The 25,973-nt window shown below is 39.5% G+C and overlaps 1 protein-coding gene across 4 annotated transcripts in view; it reads left to right on the top strand.

The window, feature by feature from the left end:
- Window positions 1–25,973, top strand: part of LOC113049243 (trinucleotide repeat-containing gene 18 protein-like) — a 63,128-nt gene that overhangs the window by 5,165 nt on the left and 31,990 nt on the right. For all 4 annotated transcript variants that reach the window (XM_026211446.1, XM_026211437.1, XM_026211428.1 and 1 more), the window contains exons 3-6: window positions 11,524–11,670; window positions 17,662–17,766; window positions 18,453–20,204; window positions 21,701–21,803. In XM_026211446.1, coding sequence (XP_026067231.1) covers window positions 11,524–11,670; window positions 17,662–17,766; window positions 18,453–20,204; window positions 21,701–21,803 — 2,107 coding nt within the window. The remainder of the gene's footprint in view (window positions 1–11,523; window positions 11,671–17,661; window positions 17,767–18,452; window positions 20,205–21,700; window positions 21,804–25,973) is intronic.

The raw sequence follows: 25,973 nt of genomic DNA, 5'->3' as shown, positions 1-25,973 counted from the left end.
GGCCACCATTTTTCTGCAGTCTGACTAGGGCCCTTTGCATTGCACACATTGTTTATGAACTGTAAATCATCATAATGTTAAGAGAATTGCAGGGGTTGGAGTCTTGTTTTAACCTCCAAAATTTGGTTAAGGTTTATCTCTGCCTTTTATGTAACTGATTCTTAAGCCCAATCCGACGGGACTAGTTTTACAGGGGGTCATTAGAGAAATCTGTGTTTCACAGGGGTACTTGGTGATTTTAATCCCGTCCGAATCTGCCACATCTGTGTTTTTCTCACACAACCTCTGTGATAATATTAGAGCAAATTACCTACTGTTTTTCAGCAAACTCAGTGATACTCTGAGAAAACTAATCCCGTCCGAATGCGAATGTCTGTGATTGCCGGTGAAATATTTTTTCACAATGCATTTCCTTTTTGTAATTTGCGTTTTGGCCAACGCGAATTACCATAGATGCTCTTACTGCACGCATGTTTGATATATTTGCTTTCCAGCAAATAAATAATAATAATAAAAAGAATAAAATCAAGAGCCAGATCACATAAACTGTTAATACTGGCTATTAATATCAACATCTGGTAAGATTACTCACGTTCATTTATGCACTCAGTTACATAATGTTTTAATTACAGATGTACCTTAATGAAAATTTTCACATTGGTTTTTATCCTACTACTACTACTACTACTACAAAAAAAGAGAAGTTAAACTTACAAAAACACATTAACATGGTTTTGCTATACTAGCCATTTAGTATTAAGTATTTATTGTGTAATAATACTAATGTTAATCAATCAGAATGACTATACGCAATAAAGAGCGCATGATCTCTGTGACGCTCAGATGCACAAAACAGACCCTCCCGCCTCTGTAATAAACACGGAGATGTTAGACCCATCCGAATTGATACAAGAAAATCTCAGACCTCAGGTTGTAAGAATCTAAACTCAAACGTAGTTTAGAAAACTAGTCCCGTCCGAATAGGGCTTTAGACAGTACATTTATGCTTCTAAAGATCAACTGATTCAAATATGTTTTGAACACCTCATGATATTTACAGTGCAGCAATTTAAAACAGACCTGTAAACATGGCAAAATTTACATGAATCATCACCTAAAGTTGAGCTTTTGGGCGTCTGGTAGGAAATTATATTGGATGTTGAGAGCTTCTAGAGATGGTTTGAGAAACATGAATCCAGGAGCATTTTATAGGTAGGCTGTATAATATAATCTGCCCATCTGCTGGTCTTCACATTTAACAGTGAACATCCCACTGAAGAATGAATGTAGCAAAGTAGTATGCATAACAGCACATCTCTACAACATTACATTTTAGTCTTCTTTATTTTATATAATGCAGTTTATATGAGGATGTAATTAAAGTGATTTGATCTAAATGGATACTCCCCTTTCATGATACTGTAGTTTAGGAACATTAAAATCAGCATGATTGTTCTGTTGTTGAGGAGGATGGAGATCAAGTTTAAATTGTGTAATGCTGAATGTCTGTGTAATGGCTGACATGTTGTGAGATTTTTAAAGGATATTAATCTGAAGTATGTTTGTTGAACATGTTGAATCAATGGATGAAATGTGCTTTTCTACTCCACCACAGCACACTCATTTAACAGGGTTCATCTGCATCATGAGAAAATGCAAATCTTCGCTTGATATGCCTTTTGAAGTGCGCTGCCTTTTGGAATGTACAATGATCGATTTTCATATGGTGCATCAGAGGATCCCAGGGTTGCAGCCCTGCTGGTGGTTTATGGGCTGTTTTAATAGAAGGCTGGCCTCAAGATAGGAATGACTGCCTCCACATGGTTTACTCCCCTCTAGTTTTGGGGTCTGTTTTATTGATTCCATTTGAGCACCCTCTTTTTGCTAAAACCCCCAAATGGCAGCTTGGTTTTATGTGCATTTTTTCTTTTTTTGAAGAACTATCTTTCTTGTTGTTTCAGCAGAGTGCGGGAATCCAGAGCCGAGCATGAACGTTTCTGTTTTTACTTTTGTTATTTCAGCCATTTCCTTTTAATAAGCTGTATGCTATACCCTCGTTTTGATGACTCCTAAAGAAATGGCTGCACTGCCTTAATCAGGAAGGGAACAAACCCTCATTTATAACCTGAAGGGTGATTTAAGGGGGGGAAACCCACTTGTAAAAATGTCCTTTGCCATCCAGGTGTTATCCTTTCTCGCTCTGTATGCGGAGGTTTCAAGAGCACAGAGGGGAAAGAGCTAAACCAGTGATCGTTGCTATTTGTTTAGCAATGGGATGCAGCAAGAGCCGAATTAATTTGTGACTGTCCTCATTGCTGTCTGGTTGTATCACGGCAGTGGAACTTACTCTGTGGTCCGCCTGCAGCATGGGCCAGCATCGAGCGGTAGTAGACAGTATGAGACCTGTCCTTCATTGTGATCCACTGTGACAGGCGAGGAGCTCAGCTGAAAGGGTGAATGGTAAAATGCAGGAGTCCAACCCCCTCTCATCCTGAGTGGTATGGCAGGAGCGAAGGGTCTAATGGAAAGAGAGCAGGAGGGGGGAGTGTGTGTGTGTGTGTGTGTAAACGTCCTGCAGCCTTGACTTTCCTTTGAATTAAACATAAAGTGTTTAGTGCCCTGGCGCGTAGACCCCATTTGCTCATCCTACATGGGTAATGCGCTACACACATTTGAAATAAACTGTCCCAGTTGTTAAACGTGCTCATGTGAGTGTGTTTTATGAGGAGTGCTGGGGTCTCACTGGAGGGTGTTTGCGGCTTCATTTTTTCCTGTTTTAAGTATTTTTATTTTGTATTTTTTTTTATTATTATTATTTTTTTTTGCATTATTTGAAGCCTTTCTCTCTGAACGTTTGATCTTCGGTCTTCCTTCATAATGCTGTTCAAAAAATTATATAAAAAATTATACAAAATTCCCTTTAGAATGATCCCCCTGTACAGCAAGAGTGGGAAATGGAAAATCCTTGATTTAACATCCGCAAGAAGTGGCAGTAGGGGAAAAATTTTTATTAAAATGTAATTTGACTGTAAGTGATTGGAAGCCTGATAAGATCGAGTTTCTATATTGCAGAACCTCATGACCTAGAAAAACTACAGTGTGTCTGTGCTGTCAAATTTGGATCTCTTTGCTAAAGGGCCAAACAGAAATAGCCAGCTGATTTATGACACACTTAGGTTTGCTCGCTTCACATTTATTATTTGAATTTTAGGTGTTTTTTGCATCCCTATACCAAGTTGCTGTAACAATAACACTAAGTAATAATGCATTATTATATTGTATTACACTGTATTATATCACGTTATATTAGGGTTCAGTTACATTGTTAGCTCATTATTATTATTGTTATTATTATTATTATTATTATTATTATATTTTAGTCTGTCTTTAGGTTTGTTTTTCAAACCTTTGCCCCAGTGATTGTCTTGCTGGTATTTTTTATTTTTTTTTATGTATAATTTGGTATCTAAAAATAATTTTATAGGCTGATCATTGCATTGAGTCACTAGCAGTAATAATTATTGTTCTCAACTGAAGTTGATGAGACTGCATGTGCACACAGGTCTGAAGGATGGACCAAAGGGCAGTGAGGGTGGTGTTGAGGCTGGCCTGCATGAGGATGGGGTAGTTTGTGTTGGGGGAAGGGCCACACAGGGTAGCAGTGACCTGACCTGAGATTAGGCTGTGCCTCTGAAAAGCTAACAAAGGATGTGAAATGAAAGCCAGCCCTGCTCTCATATCACTGACTCCAGTTACAGTGCCTGCAACAAAGTGCTGAAGACGCTTGTACTATTTTAGCTTGTCCAGTTGTGGCAGACATTTACTAAATGCAAACTGTATTTGTTTGGTTTCTTTAATTACATAGATTATTAGTGGTATGTATTTTGCCTTTTGTTCTTCAAATGTGCAGTCAAGAAACTAATTTTACATTTCAGTAATCTTGGTAAAGAAATTAATTTATTAGTGTTAAATAGGAGTTCTCATAAACATTTGCTAGGCTTGCCATATATGAAGCTGCATTCATCAGCTGCCATGTAGGAAGTTTAAAAAATAAAATGCTATCTGAATTGGATTTTGTTAAACTAGAACTTGCAGAACAGTAGCAGAAAGTTCCAGTGGCCCAGAATTCTTTCTACTTAATTTTTTTTTTCAATTATAAAAAAAGTTCTTCTCATATGGAAATTCTTTTCACATTGTTTTTATTTTATTATTTAATAATAATAATAATAATACTTATTAAATACAGGAACCTTTTTTTTCCACCCTTGAGTCATTTGTCATCATGTGCTAATTTGTCTGAGGGAAGATGAAAGGGTCAGGTCAAATCACAGCAAAATCTGGAATGGTGGGATCTTGAATTTGGACACACAGCCTTATTTTCCATGTCACTGATGTACAATGTTGTTCTTGTACAATGAAAAGGTGATGAGCAGCTTTTCTTCAGTGCAGATATTAATGTTACTAGGGCAGTATGTTACATCACACAGCTGTTTGAAGTAGATATGATTGGAAAGCTGCCACATAATACAGAGCTGCCTCTGTGTTTCTATACCATGCTGCTTGTTTTTTTTTTTCTTCGTTTCATCATGGGCAAGAAATTGCAAAGATATTGCAAATTTTCATTGCACGTGCACATCATTCTTTGGCTGCAGTGTCACGGCTCTGGCTGCTGGCAGCACCTTAAAAAAGACCAAACAACAAATGCTGCTTTTGTAGCTTTAACCGCAATTCTGTCTTGAAAGGAAGGATTGAATATTGATGGTCACAAATGTGCTTGACCTTTCTATTGCTGGCTCATGTTTCTCCTGGTTACCAATCATGTGTTGGGTGGAGCTCAAAGGAATATCCTCTGACAGCAATAGAACACATACTTTATTTAGATTATAGATTTAGTCGAGTCTTTGTACTTCCAGTCTGTTTAAATAATAAAGAAAAGTATGTTTTGTCCTGAATCATATTTACTTCCTTTATGCTTTGAGTACAGTACATATTATTCTAATCAAACTAAAGGACAAACTCTGCATGCAAAACTAAACATTCACTATTATATACAACAAAAGGCCATGTATAATCCTCGCCATTTTCTAGGATGAATTGCTGCCCCGACACATTGTTTAACACAGTTGTAGGCTCGGTATTTGAATAGGCAGTGACGGCTAAACTTGACGCGTAGAAGCTTGTTTATTAGACAAAGATTACCTCAGTACGTTAGATTTGCCACTATAGGCAGCAATCATTTTGTCACTCTTTTCCTGTCAAAACATCTGAACAAAAGTTTCAGTTTGAGCCCTGCAGTGCAAGTGAGGTGCAGGAATTCAGTGTATTGTATATAAGATCTAGGTTGACTTGTTAGAACTGGTACATTTTGACATGTTTTTGTTTCTTTGCAGGTGATGCATTGAGTTGAGATAGAATCCCAAATTACTTGTTTTCTATTCGGCCATTAAAATGTGAAAATGCGAGCACTGCCCCAACTGCACAAAACGTCCCCACCACATGAGAAAGCTGCAGCTGCGTAGCGATCCTGCTGCCCACCTCACCCGCACAAAGGCTCCTCACATGGGATGCGGTTAGCACTGCAGTCCCGGGGTCGAACGTTACCACAAAAGCCCAAGTGACATCACACTTCAGCTTTGTACACCGAGGCGGGAACTGGAACAGTTCTTTCTTCATCCATTACTGGCTGCGAACTATATTAACACTAACGATAGTGGCGTGCCTTAATGCTAGTATTTCCTGTTACTGTTTTTTTTAAATAAATGTCAATATTCTGTTTTTGAGACTTTGATACAGTATCGCCAAACAAAATATTGCAATCCTCACATATATCTATTTTCTTACATCCCTACTTAATAGATAGGAATGCTTAAAATAATTTTACAAAAACATCAGAGATAATTTTTTTTATAAATAAATAAATAAAAAACACTTCAATGTATGCTTTCCCCAAGTGAGTGTTGCTTTGCTGAAGGATAGTGTTTAATTCATAATGGTAGGCTAGTAGTAAAAGTTGAACCGCTGTTTTCCACCATAATCATGGACTACCAGTAGGGTAAGCAAAAAGGAACTGGCACGTAAACTTTTTTCTTTTTAATAGCAGAAACTAGCAAGGACCTTGTAAGATATCTTTTTTTAATTTTGTGAAAAGAACTTTGCCCCTTCTGTTATGTATTTGGGTATTAAAATAAGAGAAAAAAATGTATAATTTAATTGATTGAAACAATGTTGCTATGTTTGAATAATCGTTAGTTACATACAGTTTTGTCTGCACTTAAAGGGATAGTTCACCCAAAAAATGAAAATGATGTAATTAATAACTCACCCTCATGTCGTTCCAAACCGTAAGACCTCCGTTCATCTTCGGAACACAGTTTAGATATTTTCGATTTAGTCCGAGAGCTTTCTGTCCCTCCATTGAAAACCTATGTACGGTATACTGTCCATGTCCAGAAAGGTAACAAAAAAAATCATCAAAGAAATTGCAACCAAATCCTTTATTTTAACATTACATTTTAACGACAAATTGTATGAGGGGGTATTTGCTTTTAGGTAGGAAAGAACAAATTTTTCATTCTTCACAATGTTTTGAATTCTTGTTTAATTCCATCATGGCCTTTGCTTTAAGTGACATTAAATCCGGTTTCCCCTTGATGTGTGAATTGGTCTGCTGAGCATGCTTTATGTCTACCGCATTGTAATGTCTATCATAATGTTGTCTATTGTCATGTGGGAGTGCTCTTTATGTTTTTCAGAGCAGGTGGTGGGCTTTGAAGGACCAGTTAAGAGTAGCTCTGAGTATTTTAATGGTCCTGTTTTCTTTGCCTCAGTTTAAGACCTTATTCTAATTAGTGTCTCTCTTTTCTCTAATTTACAACCGTTCTTTATGAATTGTTTTTAAGGGTCTGGCTTTAATTATATTGGGTGTTGGTTGTGGTATTGCGAAAGCTCACCGCAAGGCCTTTTGGGTTGGAGTTGAGTTGAGCAACATAAGCAATTAGGAAATTCCTGTATCCTATTCAGCTTTTAAACTATTTCTGACCTACTGAACTTCTTGTGTTTTCTTCGTGCATCTGAGATGACGACTGAGCGCTTTAAAGCTGACTGATTGGAAACAATTAACGTGCCCTGCAAACTCTGGGTTCAAATGGATTATATGACACTGGGAAATGTTTGCAGATGGGATATGAATATTTCAGAGAAAATGTGAAACAACTGACTTTGTAAATTCCCATTGAGACCTTCTTGGACGTACTTCTAGGAAAACAATCTTTGCGATCAGGGCAACAGTTTTTGCTGTTGTGTTGTGGTTCTCACACTGCACTCAGAAACTGCACACAGACACGATTGAGCATTGAGGTTTCCATTTATTTATTTGTCAGGAGCTGCTGCTTATGTTACAGGCCGTGGCGCAGACATGACTGTGATTCCTTTTTGAGTGATGCATTCACCCTTCAGAAATGTAGAAAGAAAACTTGTGGTCAGCTATAACTTAATGTTAATAATGTTAATAATATCAAATTTCAGTCATTCCAGCCGCACACACAAGTGAAGTTCACAGCCATAGACTAGCAATCCATCATACTGGAAATCTTCAGGATGTGATGTGGGGCCATCACAGGATGCCACCTCTTTAAAGGGGTCATATGATGAGATTAAGTTTTCCTTTCTCTTTGGAGTGTTACAAGCTGTTTGTGAATGGATAAGATCCCTAAAGTTGTAAAGGTAACACAAAGATGACTTTTTGAAAGAGTTTAGGCAAAGACCTTTCCTGTTTTAATACGTCAATACACCCCATGCACAAAAAATGGGCAATGCAGAAATAAGATTGGATTGACATGAGAATTGCATTACTTAATTGACCTGCACAGAGCTTTGAATAAACATCTTTGGGATGAAGCTGAACACCAGCTAGCCTGTCTGACATTAATGTTCTTAGGCTGGATGGAGCCAAATCCCGTTCCAACAAAAATATAACCTCAAATAGCGACTAGGCCTGCAAAAATGTACACTTCGACCTAAGAATTAAGAAAAATCATTCAGTAACTGACTAATAACCATTTCTTTGCAGTCAAAGTGAAAATTACCGCACCTAAACTAATTTAGAACAAAAAAAAATCTCAGATGGACTTTTTTTTGCATCTATTTTTAAATTTACATTGAATATCTTCAACAAAAAATCAGTTCTTGAAGCTGTGAACATAAAGTCTGATGCTTTATTTTGTTAATATTTGACTACAGTGCAATACGTCACTCCAGTTCTCAGCATTTTTTTTTAAATATAATTATGAATCATTTCAAAATCAAATCAGACTGACTTGTGACCCAGTTTCATATTTGCCCAATTCTGTATCAACACTTATTAACTTGAAATAAAACATTTGATGAACAAGTATGCTTTTGACAAAGGTATGTTGGTGTAGTGGTTAAAGAGTAATCCTAAATGTTTTAAATTCAAACCACATACGGAGTGATCTGTAAACTGGACAGTTGCTGAGTTACCCAGTAACCATTGCACTCCTGAGGAGAGGATGACCCAGTTGTAAACATGTACCTTTCTTTGCTTTGGATTAATTGTGTCCCCTAAATGTCTCATTCTTTGCATTATAGGACTGGAATCATATGGTAAAAAACAAAAAAACAAACATTGCTTCTTTTCACGTGACCCATACAAGTCCAGATCTTCCATTCAAATGAATGAGTGAGACAGTGCCCTTGCTGTGTGTTTGAAGAAAAGGCTTACGAGTCTAAAATGCATCCCTGGCCAAGTCAATAGATCTAGAGTCACAAGTCCAGTAGTATGTGATTCCGCATTTAGAATAACTTTCTGTAATAATATTCTTCATTTCTTCACAAGGAAATAAATGTATGTTATTGCAAACACGGTAGACTGTGGTGTTCATCTTGCATACTGCAGAATAAGCTACCAAATGTTCTAAGTATGGATCTCCTCCTGCTCTGCTATCTCCTCTCCTCCATTTGCACCCCATCCATGGGTATTATCTGTCCTGTGGTTAATGTTTAGATGTAGTCCAAAGGGTTCACATCTGCTGTTAGCAATGTGTGATACAATGGCCCTACGGTTCATCTGCAGAGCAAGACTGCTTCCCTCCTAGGTTAATCGCATGCTTACCTCGATTACAAAAGGCTCATGTTGCTGTTGATGCCTTGTTGTTCCTTTTCCTCTTGTCATGCTAATGCACTATTTACACATGCAAAAAATGGACCCATTGTCCCAAGGTGTCTGCAGCACAGGAGGATGTGTGTGTGTGTGTGTGTGTGTTTGTGTGTGTATCTGTGAAAGTGTGTCCGAACTCTTGTCTGAGTTATAACTGTGTAGTGCTCCTCTCATGCTGGATTGAGAAAAGGCATGTGGGAACGAAGGCAATTGTATTGAAGGAATTTGGGGGGGGGGGAGGTCGGGTCATCCCTGTTTATACGTCATGCTTGAATAGATAGTGTTAGATATGGATGAACCTGAGGGTTTAATTTGTTGATGTGAGTGAGTGAGTGACCAAAGCCTCTTTCACACTGCCATTCTGGCAAATACACGGGTAAAGTGTTCCTGTAATTGATCATGGGTCGTGACGTGTAATGTACGAGTCAAAAGCGCTAGGCATGTTATACTTACACTGAAGCAAGCGAATGATCTCGGCGTCAGCGCGGAAAGGGAGGAACTAAATGATCTCTGCTTCATTACAGTTTGCACATATTTTTTTTTGTCGCGAACGTTGATCTTTCTTCAAAACAGCCGGTAAAAGAGTCGCGTGATAACGCGTGTCATCACTTGGACACACCATTAGATATGGCTTTTGTTCACAAAGCGAACCGGGTCGAACCTGGCAAGGTTACTAGGTCCCCGACCCGGGTTCAATGCCGGAATTAATCCCGGGACGTGGTTGCTTTCACACAGAAGGCGACCCGGCAATGTTCCGGCAATATGCCGGGTCGGACGTGCAGTGTGAAAGGGGCTCAAGTGACGTGACATACAGCCAAGTATGCATTTAACCCATCCAAAGTGCAGACACACAGCAGTGAAACCTGTAAACCTCGCTTTTCAGAACGATGAACTTTGTAAAAATCAATGTGTTTCAGAAAGGGGGGCATAGATGAGCAACAATAATGTAGAGTGTGTGGAAAATTTGTTTTTTGAAACTTAAACTGCATAAACACATTTTATTACACTAAATAATTTTTTTTTTTAAGCAAAATCACATGACCTCTTTAAAGTATCTCAAATTCGGTTTCGTGCATTCAAATTTTTCTGTTAATCAAATCAAGGCATAAAACATTAATTGTTTTTTTTATTATTGAAAATTAAGCAAACGTAAATTTTTGGCAAACAAAAGGGATTTTCTTTTAAAACATGGAAGAAACGTTGTGTGATTATTCCTTAAAAAATAATGTTTGTTTTGATAGTAATAGTAGGCTATGGACATTCTACTGAAAAATTGTAATGGGCACAATGTCTTCGAATCAAACTGGATTTTTATTTTGACTGTTTGCCGTGAATAAATGTACAGTTCTGTGTATGTGATATGATGCTAGTTTTACTCAAATCAAATGTTCAAATGCTCATGTAGTGACTGTCAGAGCAGTTCTGGAGATGTTGTTCATGTGTTGACGTACTTATTAGTGAGACGGCAGAAGCTGAAATCACTGCAAGCATTACGCACGTTTCAGTATGTGTGTAGTAAATGAAGCCATGCATCTGCGCCAGAGATGGAAATTAACTTGAGAGAATGAGCTACTTCAGCAAAATCTACATTTCTAACTGGTCTGCACCTTTCATTAACAGAGACACGCAGAACATGCAAGATTCATATTTAAATCAAATTTTGCGGCTTAATATTTACAGATGCCTAGTCCATATCGAGATTTTAAGTGTAATGACTTTTGATAAATGTATTCAAATTTTGACAAATTCCATGACATTCTGTGTTACACTGTGAATTCCGTTTTTATGACTGGATTCAGTCCACTTTTTCCACATCACGGAAATCATAGGGCCCTACATGTGCTATCACTATTGTTTTTATCCGTATGACTTTAAAAGCTCTGAGGAGGCAGCAGATTGAATACCATACACGTCTATGTGTTGTCTCTTTCTCCGATGTCAAAGACGGCAAGATGAAAACATGCTTTTATTTAGACGTTCCCCATTTTGAAGCTGCACATCTGGTGGCTGTTGTAATGACAGTTAACATAACATTTAGGATGAGTAATAATTATCCATGACATTTGTTTACAAGCAAAAGCAATTTGTGTTTGTGGTCTTTCTGTGCCTCTTTGTAAACATTCTTCTTTTGAAGGGAATTAAAAGGCGGTCCGGCAACAGGAACATGTTTGCGGTTTTTGTATTTCAAAAGAAAACCACAGAGCTTCACAGATTAATCATTCAACTTTTGCCAAGGCTATTCTCCTGAGTGTCATGTCGTCATATCAAATGACAGTGCTTACTGACTTTTTACAGCTTCATTTTATTCTGTCACTTCATAGGCAAACGTTCGATTCTCTCTTTTGCAGGTGATGCCTTCCCAGGTGCCTCTAGTCCATTCCTTGGCGGATACGTCAGCGCCTCCAGTGCTCATGGGTCATCGGATCCAGGCTTTCGAGCCCCAAACCCAGCCAGCTTGCAAATGGCCCAGCTCTGGGCTTCTCACACTCATGAAGGTAAGAATCGCAGACTTTCTATGTGTCCTGTGAAAAATGGGAAGAAACGTTGGAGCATTTTAACGCTTAAAACGAAGCGAGACCTGCAATTGCACAAGGCAGCTTGAACGTATTGGGTTTAACGATTAGGTTTGTTGGCAGATCAGTGAACTCAGACAAAGGCTGTAGTCAGATGTCTGGCTGATGGGCAGGACGGGGTGGACGGGCTAATGGAAAAAACACACCTTCTATACAACCCACAGGGACTTTTAGGCAGCTTTATATTTGAAGTTAATGGAAATCGACTTGGTATTGGAATTACAAGCATGTGCTGTGGACTGCGCTTGAGCGGGTAAAGGTGCACTAATGTTTTTGATAAGCGAGTGTGTGTTATGTGTGTGTGTGGGGCTGGTTAAGTCTGTGATGTGTAATATGCAGTCATGTCTGATCTGATGTCTTTGATGGATTACCCCCTCACACTCTCTCTCTCTCTCTCTCTCTCTCTCTCTCTCTCTCTCTCTCTCTTTCTCTCTCTCTCTCTCTCTTTGAAGTCAATAAACTAGATTTGTGTGAATGGTGTGCAACGACTGTAGAAAAGACAATAAAAAATCAATTTCATCCTTGCAGTTCTAATGTAGAATAGGCCACATCTGACAGCCGCTCTGCTGCAGCGTAATTGTAACCAATTCCTTTCTTGAAATAGCTGGTGTCGGTCAATAGTCAATATCTAAGGGCTTTGACAGAGCTTAAGATAGATGTTAGTGCTGCAGTTCTTTGTATAACAGTACTATGTGTCTTTAGATACAGAGCCTTAGCTTCAAGTATCTTATAAGGGCTCAAAATAAAACCTTATTGTCTGTTTTCTGTACTAGTTAGTACTGTAGGACCAGTAGTTCAAATAACACAATAGTATAGTATAATAGTATAATAGTACAATTTAAAATAATTATTTTAACATGTAATTTATTCCTTTTAATGCAAAGCTGAATTTTCAGCAGTCGATGCTTCAGTTTTCAGTTTCACATGATCCTTCAGAACTCAAAAACATTTCTTATTATTAGTGTTAATATAAATTAGTGAAATTGATTAATATTTTTTTGGAAACCTATTTTATTTCAGGATTCTTGATAAATAGAAAGTAAAAAAAAAAAAATACAGCATTAATTTGTTATTCTTACATTATAGCTAATTTTATGAGCTAATGGCATGTATATGATCATCCAGTATAAGCTTTAGTGTCTGTGCAACAATTGGCCAACAGGGTCAACGGCAGTTACGTCAGCTGCCCAAAAACTCAGAGGTCCACAAAACCAGTCTCGTTGTTGACCCCTGTAGAGTTTCGAGATTCTTTTATTTTGCCCTGCAGTTGTATTACACACTTCTTTCATATTTTCTCCTCCTCATCTTAGTGTGTAAAGTCAAGCCCTTATCTGTGCTCTAACTTCAAACTTGCACGCTCAAGCAAGATGATTCATTCGGCACTGAAGCTGTTCCAGCCCCTGCCATTTTGAGAAGACAGGGATTTCAGCTCTCAAAATGGTTCACATGTATACCAAACAATCAAAAGAAAAGCAGTGCTAGCTCTGTAAAAGGGTGTGGGCGGATTATTAACAAGGTTTGTTGAAGGGCCTTGTACCTATAGGCCTTTGTTTCAAGTCCCCACAGAGAAAGTACAGATGAACTGTCTAAAACCTTGGCACAGATAATAGCAAGCCTACCTCGCTCTGCCTGTGTAGAAATGCGATGAATAGCTGACATTGAAGTTTCCTCTGTCTCTGCAGCCTGTAAAAATATTGGAAAATGCCTGTTTATTCTGAAGGGTGCACCTGGCTCTTATTAACTGAAGGAAGTCGAATTAGCAGCTGTGGAATTTGGCTATTTTTACACAAAATGTGTGAAACAATCAGGCATGCCGCAGTCCCTCCGCTACAGATTGCAAATATTCCATAATCAGAGGGAGAAACCGCCGACCGGATTTATCTTTGAAGTTAAATTAATAAACATGAATTGCAGCGAACTGTGAAGTGTTAACAGTTTGTTTGGACATGGGGCTTGTATATGTACCAAGAGACGGTCAGCCTGAAAATACACAATTTATGCGAATGCACTAATGAGATTTTTGCGAGGACGAGGTCTTTCACAACAGTGGAGACTTGTGTGGCTTGGGAGACGGTTTGAACCTCGTCTCTTGTTTATATTAGACAAGAATCAGAGTATCCCTGGAATGTGCCATCCCTGGTCCTTCTTTTTCCGCTGTGGTTTTCAATCAGATGCGTGGCCCTTGAGGTCCGCTCACCTTTGGACTGTGCAGGAGATGATGGTGGCTGCAGGGTGGCGCTGTGTGATTGATAGACCGTCCATGCCTGCTGCTCTCGGCACACATTGGACTCCGCTCAGAAAGGAATGCTCCTCTTTGACTATGATGATGGATTTGCTGGCACAGGTAGCGATTTGATGTTCTCCTGCGCTTCCTGTGGCATCCCTGGGGTCCAGATGATGGTTTTGAATACTGATGTGTTTGTGAAATTTTAGATGTATAATAAAGATAATGAAAAGAGGGAGAGTGGAGGCGGATGCACGTTGGCAGAAATTCTAGAAGTTGCCTCTTTCTGGTGCACATGATTGGGTTTATTGAAATTGTTGGAGCTTCTTCTGACCTTTGCAGCCCCTCTGCACCTAAATACAAGTCTTGAACCAGCTCCTCTCCTTTAGAGCCTTTTTCAAAGACTTTTATATAGTCCTAGCCTCAGGGAACATTATTTCTCTTTTATGTCAGCAAGGGTATGTCATAGCATCTTTGCTTTTGTTAATGGCCTCCTTTTTTGACTGTTCCTTTCTGAGCTAAATTCCCCTCTACACACACACCATTTTTTTGTAACCTTCCCCTGTCCTTAGTAATAGATCCCTAAAGGATGAGCAAGGTTAAATGGTTCTGTGTTACAGAAAACACACTTATTTCCTCTTTACAGTTACACTGACTAAACCAAATATTATTGGGAAATTCCACTTTTGTTTCCAGAAAAATATCTAAACGTGAAGGCCTAATTTTGTATTAACATTCAACAACTGAAACCTAAAACCCGTGGACGGTTTCATAGCATCTGTTTGGACATGGTTCTTTTAAACCGTGAACTGTGATTTGTTTCTGAAAATGAAATTAAATCTGAATAAAAATGTTGATCACAAAAAAAAAATCAACTGAGACAAAAATGTGATGAACAAAATTGAAATAATGAGTTCTTGAATACGTTATATGTTTGTAAAAAATCTTATTAGAAAAATTTGTAGACTGACAGTTAAAATCAACTCCTATAATTAAAATGCATATAAATGGATGTTCTGCCCGGCAACCCCTCAAAAAGAAAAGAAAGATTTCTTTCCAGTAATCATGAGGGCATTCATTGGTCAAAATGTGTGGGAACCCTGTATCTAGCTTCCTGGCTTGTCAGGAAGTTTCTCTGCATTAGGCACATTGTGGTGCAGATCTATAGGAAATGGCAGTGGCAATCAAAACGAATTAGCTAGTCTGCAGATATTGTGTAGGCTGAGACTTTCTCTCCATTTCACATTAGAGAAAGCGAGATTAACTGAGATTAGTTGTGTGAGAGCACGCCTGCCTCCACCACACCCCTTACGAGGCATGCAGAAGAACACAGAAATAAATGCCATGCCGCAGTTCTAGCCCTGTTGCTAAGAGTAGGACACCTTCAGTCATCTCTCAGTATGGTGTGGGAACGCAATCAGCAGCATAGCAGTACTGTCACCTGAGATGTACTAAATAAAGTGACAGCCTTTGAAGCACCGCTCTTCTTACATGTAGTGCCATAAAGACACACACTGTGCAATGTGCACTTTCAAGCAGGATCGTATTTTTAGACTGTTTTGGTTTTAGACCGTCAATAACACTTAATGTTCTCGTGTTACTGTTATCACTAATTATGAAGACTTTGCTTTGACTGTGAGGCTGTGACTGTAGATAAGTGTTTGGTAACCCTGGTGTTTTATTTGCAGTGCTTTGTCTACGAAGCCCAAATAAAATAAAAACGAATGCAGTCTTTCCATGTAAGTGTAGTTCATTCAGACAGGTAGATGATGAATGTCTTTGCCACCCATACAATGGATAAATAAACAGCCCAACCACTGGCATTTTAGCAATCATGCAACTAAATAATATTACCGCACTAGCTTTATGGGCTGACTCAGTCCTTTATTTAGCCTGTTGTTGACACTGTGTTTTAAGCAGCCTTTCGTTTTTGTAGCCTTTGAGGCTGTTTCCATGTGCCCTCAATAAAACTTGCTTCAGAGCTCTGGTAACACTCATTGAAATGGGACGACCTTTGACCCCTGCTCTCCAGGACCCTGTATCTTCTATCTCTCTCTAAACATTGTGTCGAAGAGCTGATCGCTCCGGGGTGCACACAAGTCAATCCATAATGGTTGATGTGACCTGATTTAAATTGCATTGATAGTAAGAACTGATCCATTACACATAAGAGACTCCTGCTGTTGTTCATAAACTTAACTTGTCAATATCTGCGCGCAGTGGGGACCGGTCTGTTCACACAGTTTAAACAGCAAATTTGATTTAAGTTTTCTATGCATGGATGGATGTGTTGTGAATGTTCCCTCTTAATATTTGAGTTGGAAATTAGCTCTAACCCTCTGCTTTCTGGTCTTCTTCATTTTATAGTAATTTGTTGCAAAACCTTAAAAGGTGCTTCAGCAGCCATGTGCCCAGTAGCTTGACCATAAATCCAATATAACGGCTGCTTGACCTTTCTTTAGCAAAGCCTCTCTGGACGTATTGCAATTTTGCCAGAGGGATGGGAGAAGCGCACATTCCAGACTCATTTCACTCCATTCATTTGCAGCAGAAGCCATTCCCATCTTGTTTCAGCATTTAGCGTTTAGTGCAAATGTTCTTTGATTTAGTGGTTACTCATCTCTTCAGGGTATTCGTATGAGTCATTTCAGCACCACCTGACCTCTCATCAAACTGCCAAGCCTGTATGACGCAGCTGCTGGTGTTCTGTGTAACTGTGTGCTGTAAGAGCATGTGAAAACAAAAATTTAATTTGCCTGTCCTCGTGCAGAGTCTCTCTCGGTTCTGCGTTCACCGGGGGCTAGGGCGGTACGGGCCTGCCAAGTCAGTCCATAAAAGCAGCAACAGGTCTCGTATACGCCTCGGGCCCTGCTGGTTTTAAATGCAAGTGTACCCCACCCACAGTGTATTACATGTCTCACAATGAAGGCTCCCAGTGAAGGATATGATCCACCCAATTTGAATGTATCTTCTACAACCAGGAATGATGAATGGACTTAAATGACCCTATATGTATTCCAGAGGATTATGCTCTAAACATTTCATCCTCCCTTTTGAATGTGGAGCATGTCTATCTTTAGAGATCCATTTGTTTTTAGCTCTGACAACCCTTTTGTCTTTCATTAAAGCTTTTTTTTAAAGGAGGGATAATGTTATGTGTCAGCATTATTTGTTTGTGCCTTCATGCTTTTGTTCATGTTGTTGTTTGTAGTGTTTGAGGTTATGAATGTACATTTGTGCGTCTTTGCCCTTGGTGAAATCTTAGATGAAATTCATGACTTAAATGTGTGAATGGCCGCTTCCTGGTTACCAGATGTCAGATTTGAGAAATATTTCTCTCCCTTTGCTTTGGGTGGTAATAAGTCAATTTTATGTTTGGGCCGAGGTGAGCTGCGGCTCTGGCTATGAAGCAGATTCATAAACTGATAAGATAATAAATCGTCAAATCTGTGTATTTGTAAGTGCGCATAATTTGGGTTTGAATAATGACTCTGGAAGACCGATGTACAGCCAGTGAGACTCAAGTGCCGCTGCCATTAACTATTTTCAAAGGTTATTGTACTAATGTCCTTTCTGCCTTATGATAGCCAGATACAGATGCTGCATTAAATACTGGACGTAGAACTGACAGCTTTGGCCAATCCCTTATTTTCTAAAATAACAAGATGTCTGTACTCTCTCTTTTCCAGGTTTTCCTCATTTGCCAAGCAGTTTGTACCCCAGCCATTACATTCCCTTGGGCCACCTTGAGCATCCACAGCTCAGCCAACATGCTCTCTTTGACTCACAAAAAGGTCTGTATATGTATATAAAATAACATGTTTAACCATTATCGCTGTGATTTATGTATGTATATGACTATCATAACATTTAGGCCTGTATGTGTATATAAAGTTATATTTATAAAGTGTATATAAAATCTCTAAATTGTGAAGAAATATCTAGGTCATAGTTCACACCAAAAGGAAAATGAAGCCTATTTTATGACTCTCAATAAATAAACTACAGTAATACAAAATAATAATACTAATAATTGTGTAATATTAAAAGTGTTAAGTGTTTCATGGTAGTTTTTCTTACACTGAATTTATGTAAAATTTAAATTCAATGGAAAAAAAGTTTTCACTTTGATCATTATTCATTTGTTTTGTGGAAGATTCTTTCATATTTTGATTTGGGGATAAAAAAAGAAAATCTTTTTTTTTACCATGCCCTTTTTACCATGTAAAACTTTAGACTTAATTCTGCCTCAACAGGCAGCACATTGCTAAAGCTTGAACTTTTACATTTCCTTTGCTTTCTGCTCTGCTGTACTTGCAGATAGTGTCTCATTTAGAGCGTTTTAACAATTTAATAGTATGTGGTTGATCTTTTTATATACTTTCTGCACCTTAGAGCCTTTAAACAGTCTTAATATTTTGCACCAAATGACTAAAGGTCTGACAGGCTCACATTTTCCATTTTGTTCTCATTTTCTCAGAGGGGTTTTACCTGCCAGGTTCAGTGCACTCCCATTCTGCAATGGCCCGGAGCCCAGTGGCTCACATGCCCGTGTCCTTCTCCAGGGAAAAGGAGGCCCTGCCTCCTCACAAAAGCTCTAAAGACTCGAGCAGGGATCTGGTAAAAGAGAAGCCCTCTAAGAGTGACCTAGGTCACTCCCTTCCAAGGAAGGAACGAGAAAGGCCAAAAGAGGAGTCACGGCCCCACAGTGTGGTGGACCTCACCTTGGATGTCAAGGCAGAAGATGAGCGTAGAGTGAGCAACTCGGAGAGGTCTGCAAAAACTTTGGAGCATGCTCGGCCTTTCTCTTATCAGCACTCGCCTGCTCTGAGCACCATGGACACTAAACCCAAACAATCTCACCACAGTTTACTTGGCAACTGCGGGACAAGCAGCAGCATGCCAACCCGACACCCAAGTACAGAACAGGACAGGAGGGACAGGGACCGAGATGACGAAACCAGCCGGCCAGGGGGCCACCTTTCCTCCGACAAGCAGAGAAGATGTGATTCGGTTGCAACATCAGCTGGCACTCTGCATGTGTCATATGCCAGTCCCTCTTCTCTGCAGCCCAACCCATCCCATCTCCCGCCCAGGCTGGTGTCCTCTGGCACCTACCCTCCCCCTCACCACATGCCGCCCAGCATGTACCCGCTCTACTCTACATCAAAAGAGCCAGGCAAAGAACACAGAGTGATAGCTCCTACTTATGTGCCTTCTGTCGAGGTTTACGATGAGCGAAAGGGGCCAATTCAAATTGCCTCCCAAGCTCGAGATAATAAAAATGACAAGAGCAGGGAGAGGGACTCACACAGATCAGCCCTGCAGGTGGGGAATGAGAGAACACATATGGACCATGGTCGGTCCTCTGTTAAGAGTGAGTCTCCCCCTCACGGGGACTTTAAGAAAGACATTTTACGCGAGGAAGGCTCGATAATTAGGTCAAATGGTTTGGCCATGAAAAAGCCCTTGCATTTGGAAATGTGCACAAATAAATCTGGAAACGGTCCAGATGCCAGGGACTTATCCAACACTACATCAAAACACATGATCAGAATGGGACTTGAGACTGAATCTCGCAGCCAAGAGAGGGACAGGGCTCAAAGGTCTGCCAATCCGTTTTCTGGAATGGATCCAGCTACGCCTCACTCGGAACAGAATCCGTTGAAGGCCTTGGGTTCTACTGAACCCAAATGGAAGCCTTTCGAGATGGGCAATTATGCTACCAGTCACATTGCCGCATTGGCAGCCCAACACACCCATGGCCCCAGAGGTGAAGAAGAGGGCAAGCGAATGTACCTGGACAATACTGGCTTACATAGACCGGTAAGCAGTGCCGGAAGTCCCAAGGGGCACGGGGAGGTTTCGGCCATGCAAAGCCTCATCAAGTACAGTGGCAACTTCTCCAGCGAGTCTGGCTCCATGCACGGGTCTGATAGTCGTAGTCCTTTTGGAGGACTGGGAAGCATGAAACTGGAGGCTGGTTATCCCGGAGTGTCTAGAGTTCAGCACCTTCCACCCCAGCAGTCTGGAAAGCAGTTGAAGAAGGAACCTGAGAGACCTGAGAGTGCTAAGTCCTTTGGCAGAGAAGGAAACTCTTCTCAGGGGGATGGGGAGGTTCGTCATCCACCGGTAGGCATTGCAGTGGCTGTTGCCCGCCAGAGGGACAACAGCAGCAAACCCAGCTCTGTATCGGATAGGGACAGGACAATTCTTGGAGGAACCATCAAAGGTGCGTTGCCTCTTATCTTTAATAAAAAAATCATTAATCAGTTATTCATTCTCATGTTTTTCCAAAGCTGTACAACTTATTATCTTCTGTGGAACACAAAAGGATATATTTCTTTTTTTTTTAGACCCAATTGACGTTTATTGTATGGGCAAAATCAATTATTTTGTGGTCTGCAGATAAAAGCAGCACAACTAACCCTTTAAGGTGGAATAAATTGTAAAGGAAAAAACTGTTCTTACATGCTTTCACGCCTTTAACGAAACTGAAGAACAACACACTGACCCAATCTTATTTTCTGTGGTTACAGCCCATTTATGTGGGCATGCTCGACACCAAGGTCACTCCCTCTTTCATTTTATTTCTTAAACATCATGAGCTTTGCTATTGCTTTGGCCCACAGTGTTACCTGTTAGCATAGGGAGTGTTTTAAACTTTTCACTAAGACACTGCGTGCCCGCCTGCTTATAAAACAGAGCTTTACTAAAGGTGGCAAATAAGCAGTGCATTCTAATATGACATTAGGTTTGTTGCTTAGCAATCGAATCTCCTTCGGGAAGGGACAGAAAGGGTGGAGAGAATAGCATTAATTTATGTGCTCTCGTGTGCAAGGAAATTGCTGTAATAACATTAGTCCCCACACTCTGAGAGAAGGTTTAAATTTACATGTAAAACAAGTTTTAGGGACAGAGCTTTGCTTGACTAATTTGCCCTCTTTTTGATGCAAACGGATAGCTTGTCGGACAGGCTTTTGGTAACCTTGGAAACAGACTGAAACCTTTTCCCTGGAGCATGACCGAGATCTGTGCACTTTCGTCCCCCTCCTCGGTTTAGAAGAACACAATCTCTTCTCAGCCACTGTCTGTCAGTACTGAAAGGTTCAATACACTCCTACCTAAATCCTGCTCGGATAAAAAAAAAAAATGTTTACGCATTTATCTTTTGGTATACAGGGCTGTGCTGATGTGGTATTTTGAACAGACTTCAAAGGGTCTTTTAGTTTAGTTCGAATTCTGTAATGCTACTTTGTCTGATGAATCTCCAAATGGCTGTGTCTCTATGAAGAGCAATTTGAACTGTATATAACACCACTGTGTTGTTGAAACATTGATAAGTTACTGATGGGCCTCAATGGGTTCTTGTAAATGTGATCCGTTACTCTAGATAGGTTCTCCGTGGGCATTTTTTGTCTGCACAAGTCTGTCTGAAAACTCATAGATGTGTAAGACACTGCTTTTGACTGGTGCTGAGTATTAGGACTGATAAACACCTTTGGAGTTTGGGCTATTTCTGGAGCAGTGTATTTATAAAGAGAAAATAGTAACATTTAAATCTTGCCAGGCTGGAAGATACTACTAGGATTTGGTTGTTTTTAAGCCAAGAAAGGTCAGAAATGTATTTCAAATGATGTAAAATGAGATCATTGGCAAACACTGCAAAGTCACCAAATTTAGTAAAAATATTGAGTCAGCGTCTTCAATTGGTGTAATGTCCTGCAGGCCCAATCCACACAGAGGAAGAGCATGGAGATGAGAGGACACGTCACGGCGACGAGCGCCTATTGTCGGGGCGTGTGGAGCGTGAGCAGGAGAAAGTGTTAAGGTAAGATGAGTTCATAAGCGCTGGCATAAAGTGCCTTGAACTTTGAGTTCTCAGAACGGTACTAGGCATCGGTCTAGCTGTTAATTCAGTCCTGCGTTTGTAGTTTAAAGGGTCATAAAATCACAGACTACTTTTTCTCAGAATTTAGCAGAGGTGTTTGTGTTGCACATCGTAGAAGACAATGATAGCATTCGATAGTTCTAACTATAGGAGAAAGCTGGTTAATTTGTAAGCTTTTTGCGTTATTTTCATCTCCCGGATCTAAAATTTGGGGATGGAATATATATATATATATATATATGGATGTGTGTATATTGCTGATATCCAGTAAAAGATAATTGAGTTTCACAAATTAGTAAAGTGGTTTTAAAAAAAGAGCTAGAGCAGTGAAAATTCCCATTTCCACCATCAGGGCAATGATTAAGAATTTCCAATCAAAATAAAATGTTACCCATCTGCCCAGAAGAGGTCATGTGTCTATATCGTCCTAACTTAGGTGAGAGTTTTGAGTGGCTAAAGACTCTCCCAAGTATAAAAGCTGAAGAATTGCAGAAAATAGTTGAGTCGCGGGCTCAGAAAACCAGTAAATGACTGACACTGTTATAAATCTTCTAATGGGCCGTGTTTGGATCTTCCAACCGTACAATAATTCAAACACAAACTTCAAAAACAATACCGAAATGGGTCACTGAGTCTAAAGGGTCTGGAGTGATTCTGGATGAAGGAATTGTCTCTGATCTCGTCAAAATTTAGACCTGTTAAACTGGTTTCAAAAAGGTTTCAAAAAGTATTGAATAAAAGGGTGCCATTAATTGTGGTCAGTGTGTATTAGAGAAACCTTTATTTCATAATGATATTTCTCCCCATTTTAAATTCTTATTATCCAATGAAAGCATAATATTTTGTGAATTATTATTAATATTATTTTTGTTTTTTAAATAAAAGATCAAAAGGATTAACAATGCAGATTAATTTCCACAGCCTTCTTTGATCATACTTACAATCTTTACTTACAATATTTTTGCCATGACTGTGTGTGTGTGTATGTATATATATATAGACACACACACACACACACGCAGTGGGTACGGAAAGTATTCAGACATATTCACTCTTTGTTATATTGCAGCCATTTGCTAAAATCATTTAAGTTAATTTTTATTTTCTCAGTATACACCTAGCACCCCATATTGACAGAAAAACACAGAATCGTTGACATTTTTGCAAATTTATTAAAAAAGAACAACTTAAATATCACTTGGTCCTAAGTATTCAGACCCTTTGCTTGGAATTTAGTAGAAGCACCCTTTTGTTCCAATACAGAGTCTTTTTGGGAAAGATGCAAGAAGTTTTTCACACCTGGATTTGGGGATCCTCTGCCATTCCTCCTTGCAGATCCTCTCCAGTTCTGTCAGGTTGGATGGTAAACGTTGGTGGACAGCCATTTTTGCTGTGTGCTTAGGGTCATTGTCTTGTTGTAAGGTGAACCTTCGGCCCAGTCTAGAGCACTCTGGAGAAGGTTTTCGTCTAGGATATCCCTGTACTTGGCCGCATTCATCTTTCCCTCGATTGCAACCAGTCGTCCCTGCAGCTGAATAACACCCCCACAGCATGATGCTGCCACCACCACCATGCTTCACTGTTGGGACTGTATTGTGTTGGGCCACTCTGACATAAAGCCCTGACTGGTGGAGGGCTGCAGTGATGGTTAACTTTCTACAACTTTCTCCCACCTCACCTTTCTCCTTTCTCAGCCACAGTGATCTTTGGGTTCTTCTTTACCTCTCTCCCCAAGGCTTTTCTCCTCCGATAGCTCAGTTTGGCCGGACGGCCAGCTCTAGGAAGGGTTCTGGTCATCCCAAACATCTTCCATTTAAGGATTATGGAGGCCACTGTGCTTTTAGGAACCTAGTGCAGCAGAAATTTTTTTGTAACCTTGGCCAGATCTGTGCCTTGCCACAATTCTGTCTCTCAGCTCTTCAGGCAGTTCCTTTGACCTCATGATTCTCATTTACTCTGACATTCACTGTGAGCTGTAAGGTCTTATATAGGTAAGGTCTTATATAGTCAGGTGTGTGGCTTTCCTAATCAAGTCCAATCAGTATAATCAAACACAGCTGGACTTAAATGAAGGTGTAGAACCATCTCAAGGATGATCAGAAGAAATGGACAGCACCTGAGTTACATATATGAGTGTCACAGCAAAGGGTCTGAATACTTAGGACCATGTGGAATTGCAGTGGAATTTCTGTCAATATGGGGTGCTATTTGTACATTGAGAAAAAAAAATTAGTCCCGATTTTAGCAAATGGCTGCAATATAACGGAGTACAAAATTTAAGGGGGTCTGAATACTTTCTGTACCCACTGTGTGTGTGTGTGTGTGTGTGTGTGTGTGTGTGTGTGTGGATATCAGGCCATATCTTTAGCTTAAGTGTTTTTTTCTTTTCTTTTTTCAATCATTGAATGCATCATCTCAAGCATATGTTTGAGGAAAAAAAGATTGGCCATTTACTAAATAAATTCACAATTGCATTGTTTTGCCTGAGGTGTCCACATTGCTAGCTGTCAATAAGTCCAAGACCCCAGCTCAAGATAAATAAAAAATACTGAGGGGACCTTGGGTATTTTCCTCTACTTTCACTTTCTAGTGCCAAATGATATATTTCCCTGTGTCCTTTGTTATACAAAGGGTTTCAACAGTGTTGGTTCAGAGGTTTGATTGAAAATGGAACAGGGACATTTTCTCCCATAAGCACTATATTGAGCTGAAAAAGAGAGCTTGTGATTGGTGATGGGGCACCTAATGCATAGTTGCCCTGTGAAGGTGACTCATTAAAGTAACTTCAGTACAAATCCATGACAGCTTGAATGTGTGGATATTTAAAGATACTCTCTTTGCTACCTTGGTTGAGGCTAGTTTATAATCTCAGCAGACATTAAGCAGCAACACTGAAGTGTTGGTATATGCCAAATAGATGTTTTCTAAAATGATTTTAGAAGCCTGGATGAAAGTCTGCTAATTTAAATTAATTCACCTTGTAGTAAGGTCTAAGCATATCCAGCCAGTGCGAATGGATTCTTGTTTCTTTGATTCCACACACTGGCGAAACGGAGCAACATTTTACTTTCATTGGTCACACTCTCAGCGTGGTTTCTTTAGAGTGGATGGATTTATGACAACAGTTCTCCGCAAATATGAGCCTATTTTCAAAGTGTGGCTCTCATTTCGAGTAGCAGAAAAAGTCTTCCCCACTGGGGAAATTGGTGTTTATAAAAGTTACTGGCTCTCTCAGCAGGAATCCAGCCTCAGTGTCTGTCCTTAAGTGTAATGCCCGTTTATTCTAGTGTGTTTTCATTTTAAAAGGGGCGTTTTAGAATTAAAACAATCCACATTTACACTGGCGTTTTAGCTGCTTAGTTTCAGAAACTATCTCCGTCTACTCTACATAACAGAGAATGCATGTCACATGACCATTCATGCATACTGGGTATGTGCGTAAAAGTGTAACAATGAGCATGATTACTGTTCATGATACGGTTACATGATCATCAAAGATATGCAGAGATCACGTGGGCAGCCACGCCATCATTTTCGAAAGTCTGCGTTTTGGTCCGTTTACACTTTCAAACTAAAACGGGGTCAGCAGCATTTTCAAAAAAAATTAATATATTTTTTCAAGTTTCAAAAGCAAAACGCACTAGTGTAAACGGGGCCTAAGACAGAATAGAAGTCATAGACATAGAGATTTTTTTTGTCTCAGTTAGGGCTAAATAGCCACCAGTCTACCTGTTGGGCTTGAATAAACATGAATTTTGCATCGTAAAAGTATCTCATTATAAAAGTAAAATGACAAAAACTTTCCTGGTTATCAAATGTGGGCACATGGATATTAGGCTCTTTAGTAGACCTTTAAAGGAATAGTTCAGCCAAAAATGATAATGGTTTACTCACCCTCATATTGTTCCAATACTATGTGATGCATTTCTTCCATCAAACACAAGGTGAATTTTTGGAGGAGTTTTCTTGTCCACTATGATGAAAGTGGTTGTTGAGATTTAAATAAGAAAAACGCCTTAAAAACACCTTTTTATTTGCTTTGACTGAAAGTTTGTTGAGGTTTGGAAGAGTAAAAAAAAAGTATTTTTTCAGGGTTTTTTTTTTTAAGAA

This window comes from Carassius auratus, chromosome 3 (assembly GCF_003368295.1).
Source record: "Carassius auratus strain Wakin chromosome 3, ASM336829v1, whole genome shotgun sequence".
Classification (NCBI taxonomy): domain Eukaryota; kingdom Metazoa; phylum Chordata; class Actinopteri; order Cypriniformes; family Cyprinidae; genus Carassius; species Carassius auratus.
This window is presented reverse-complemented; position numbering and strand designations above follow the sequence as displayed.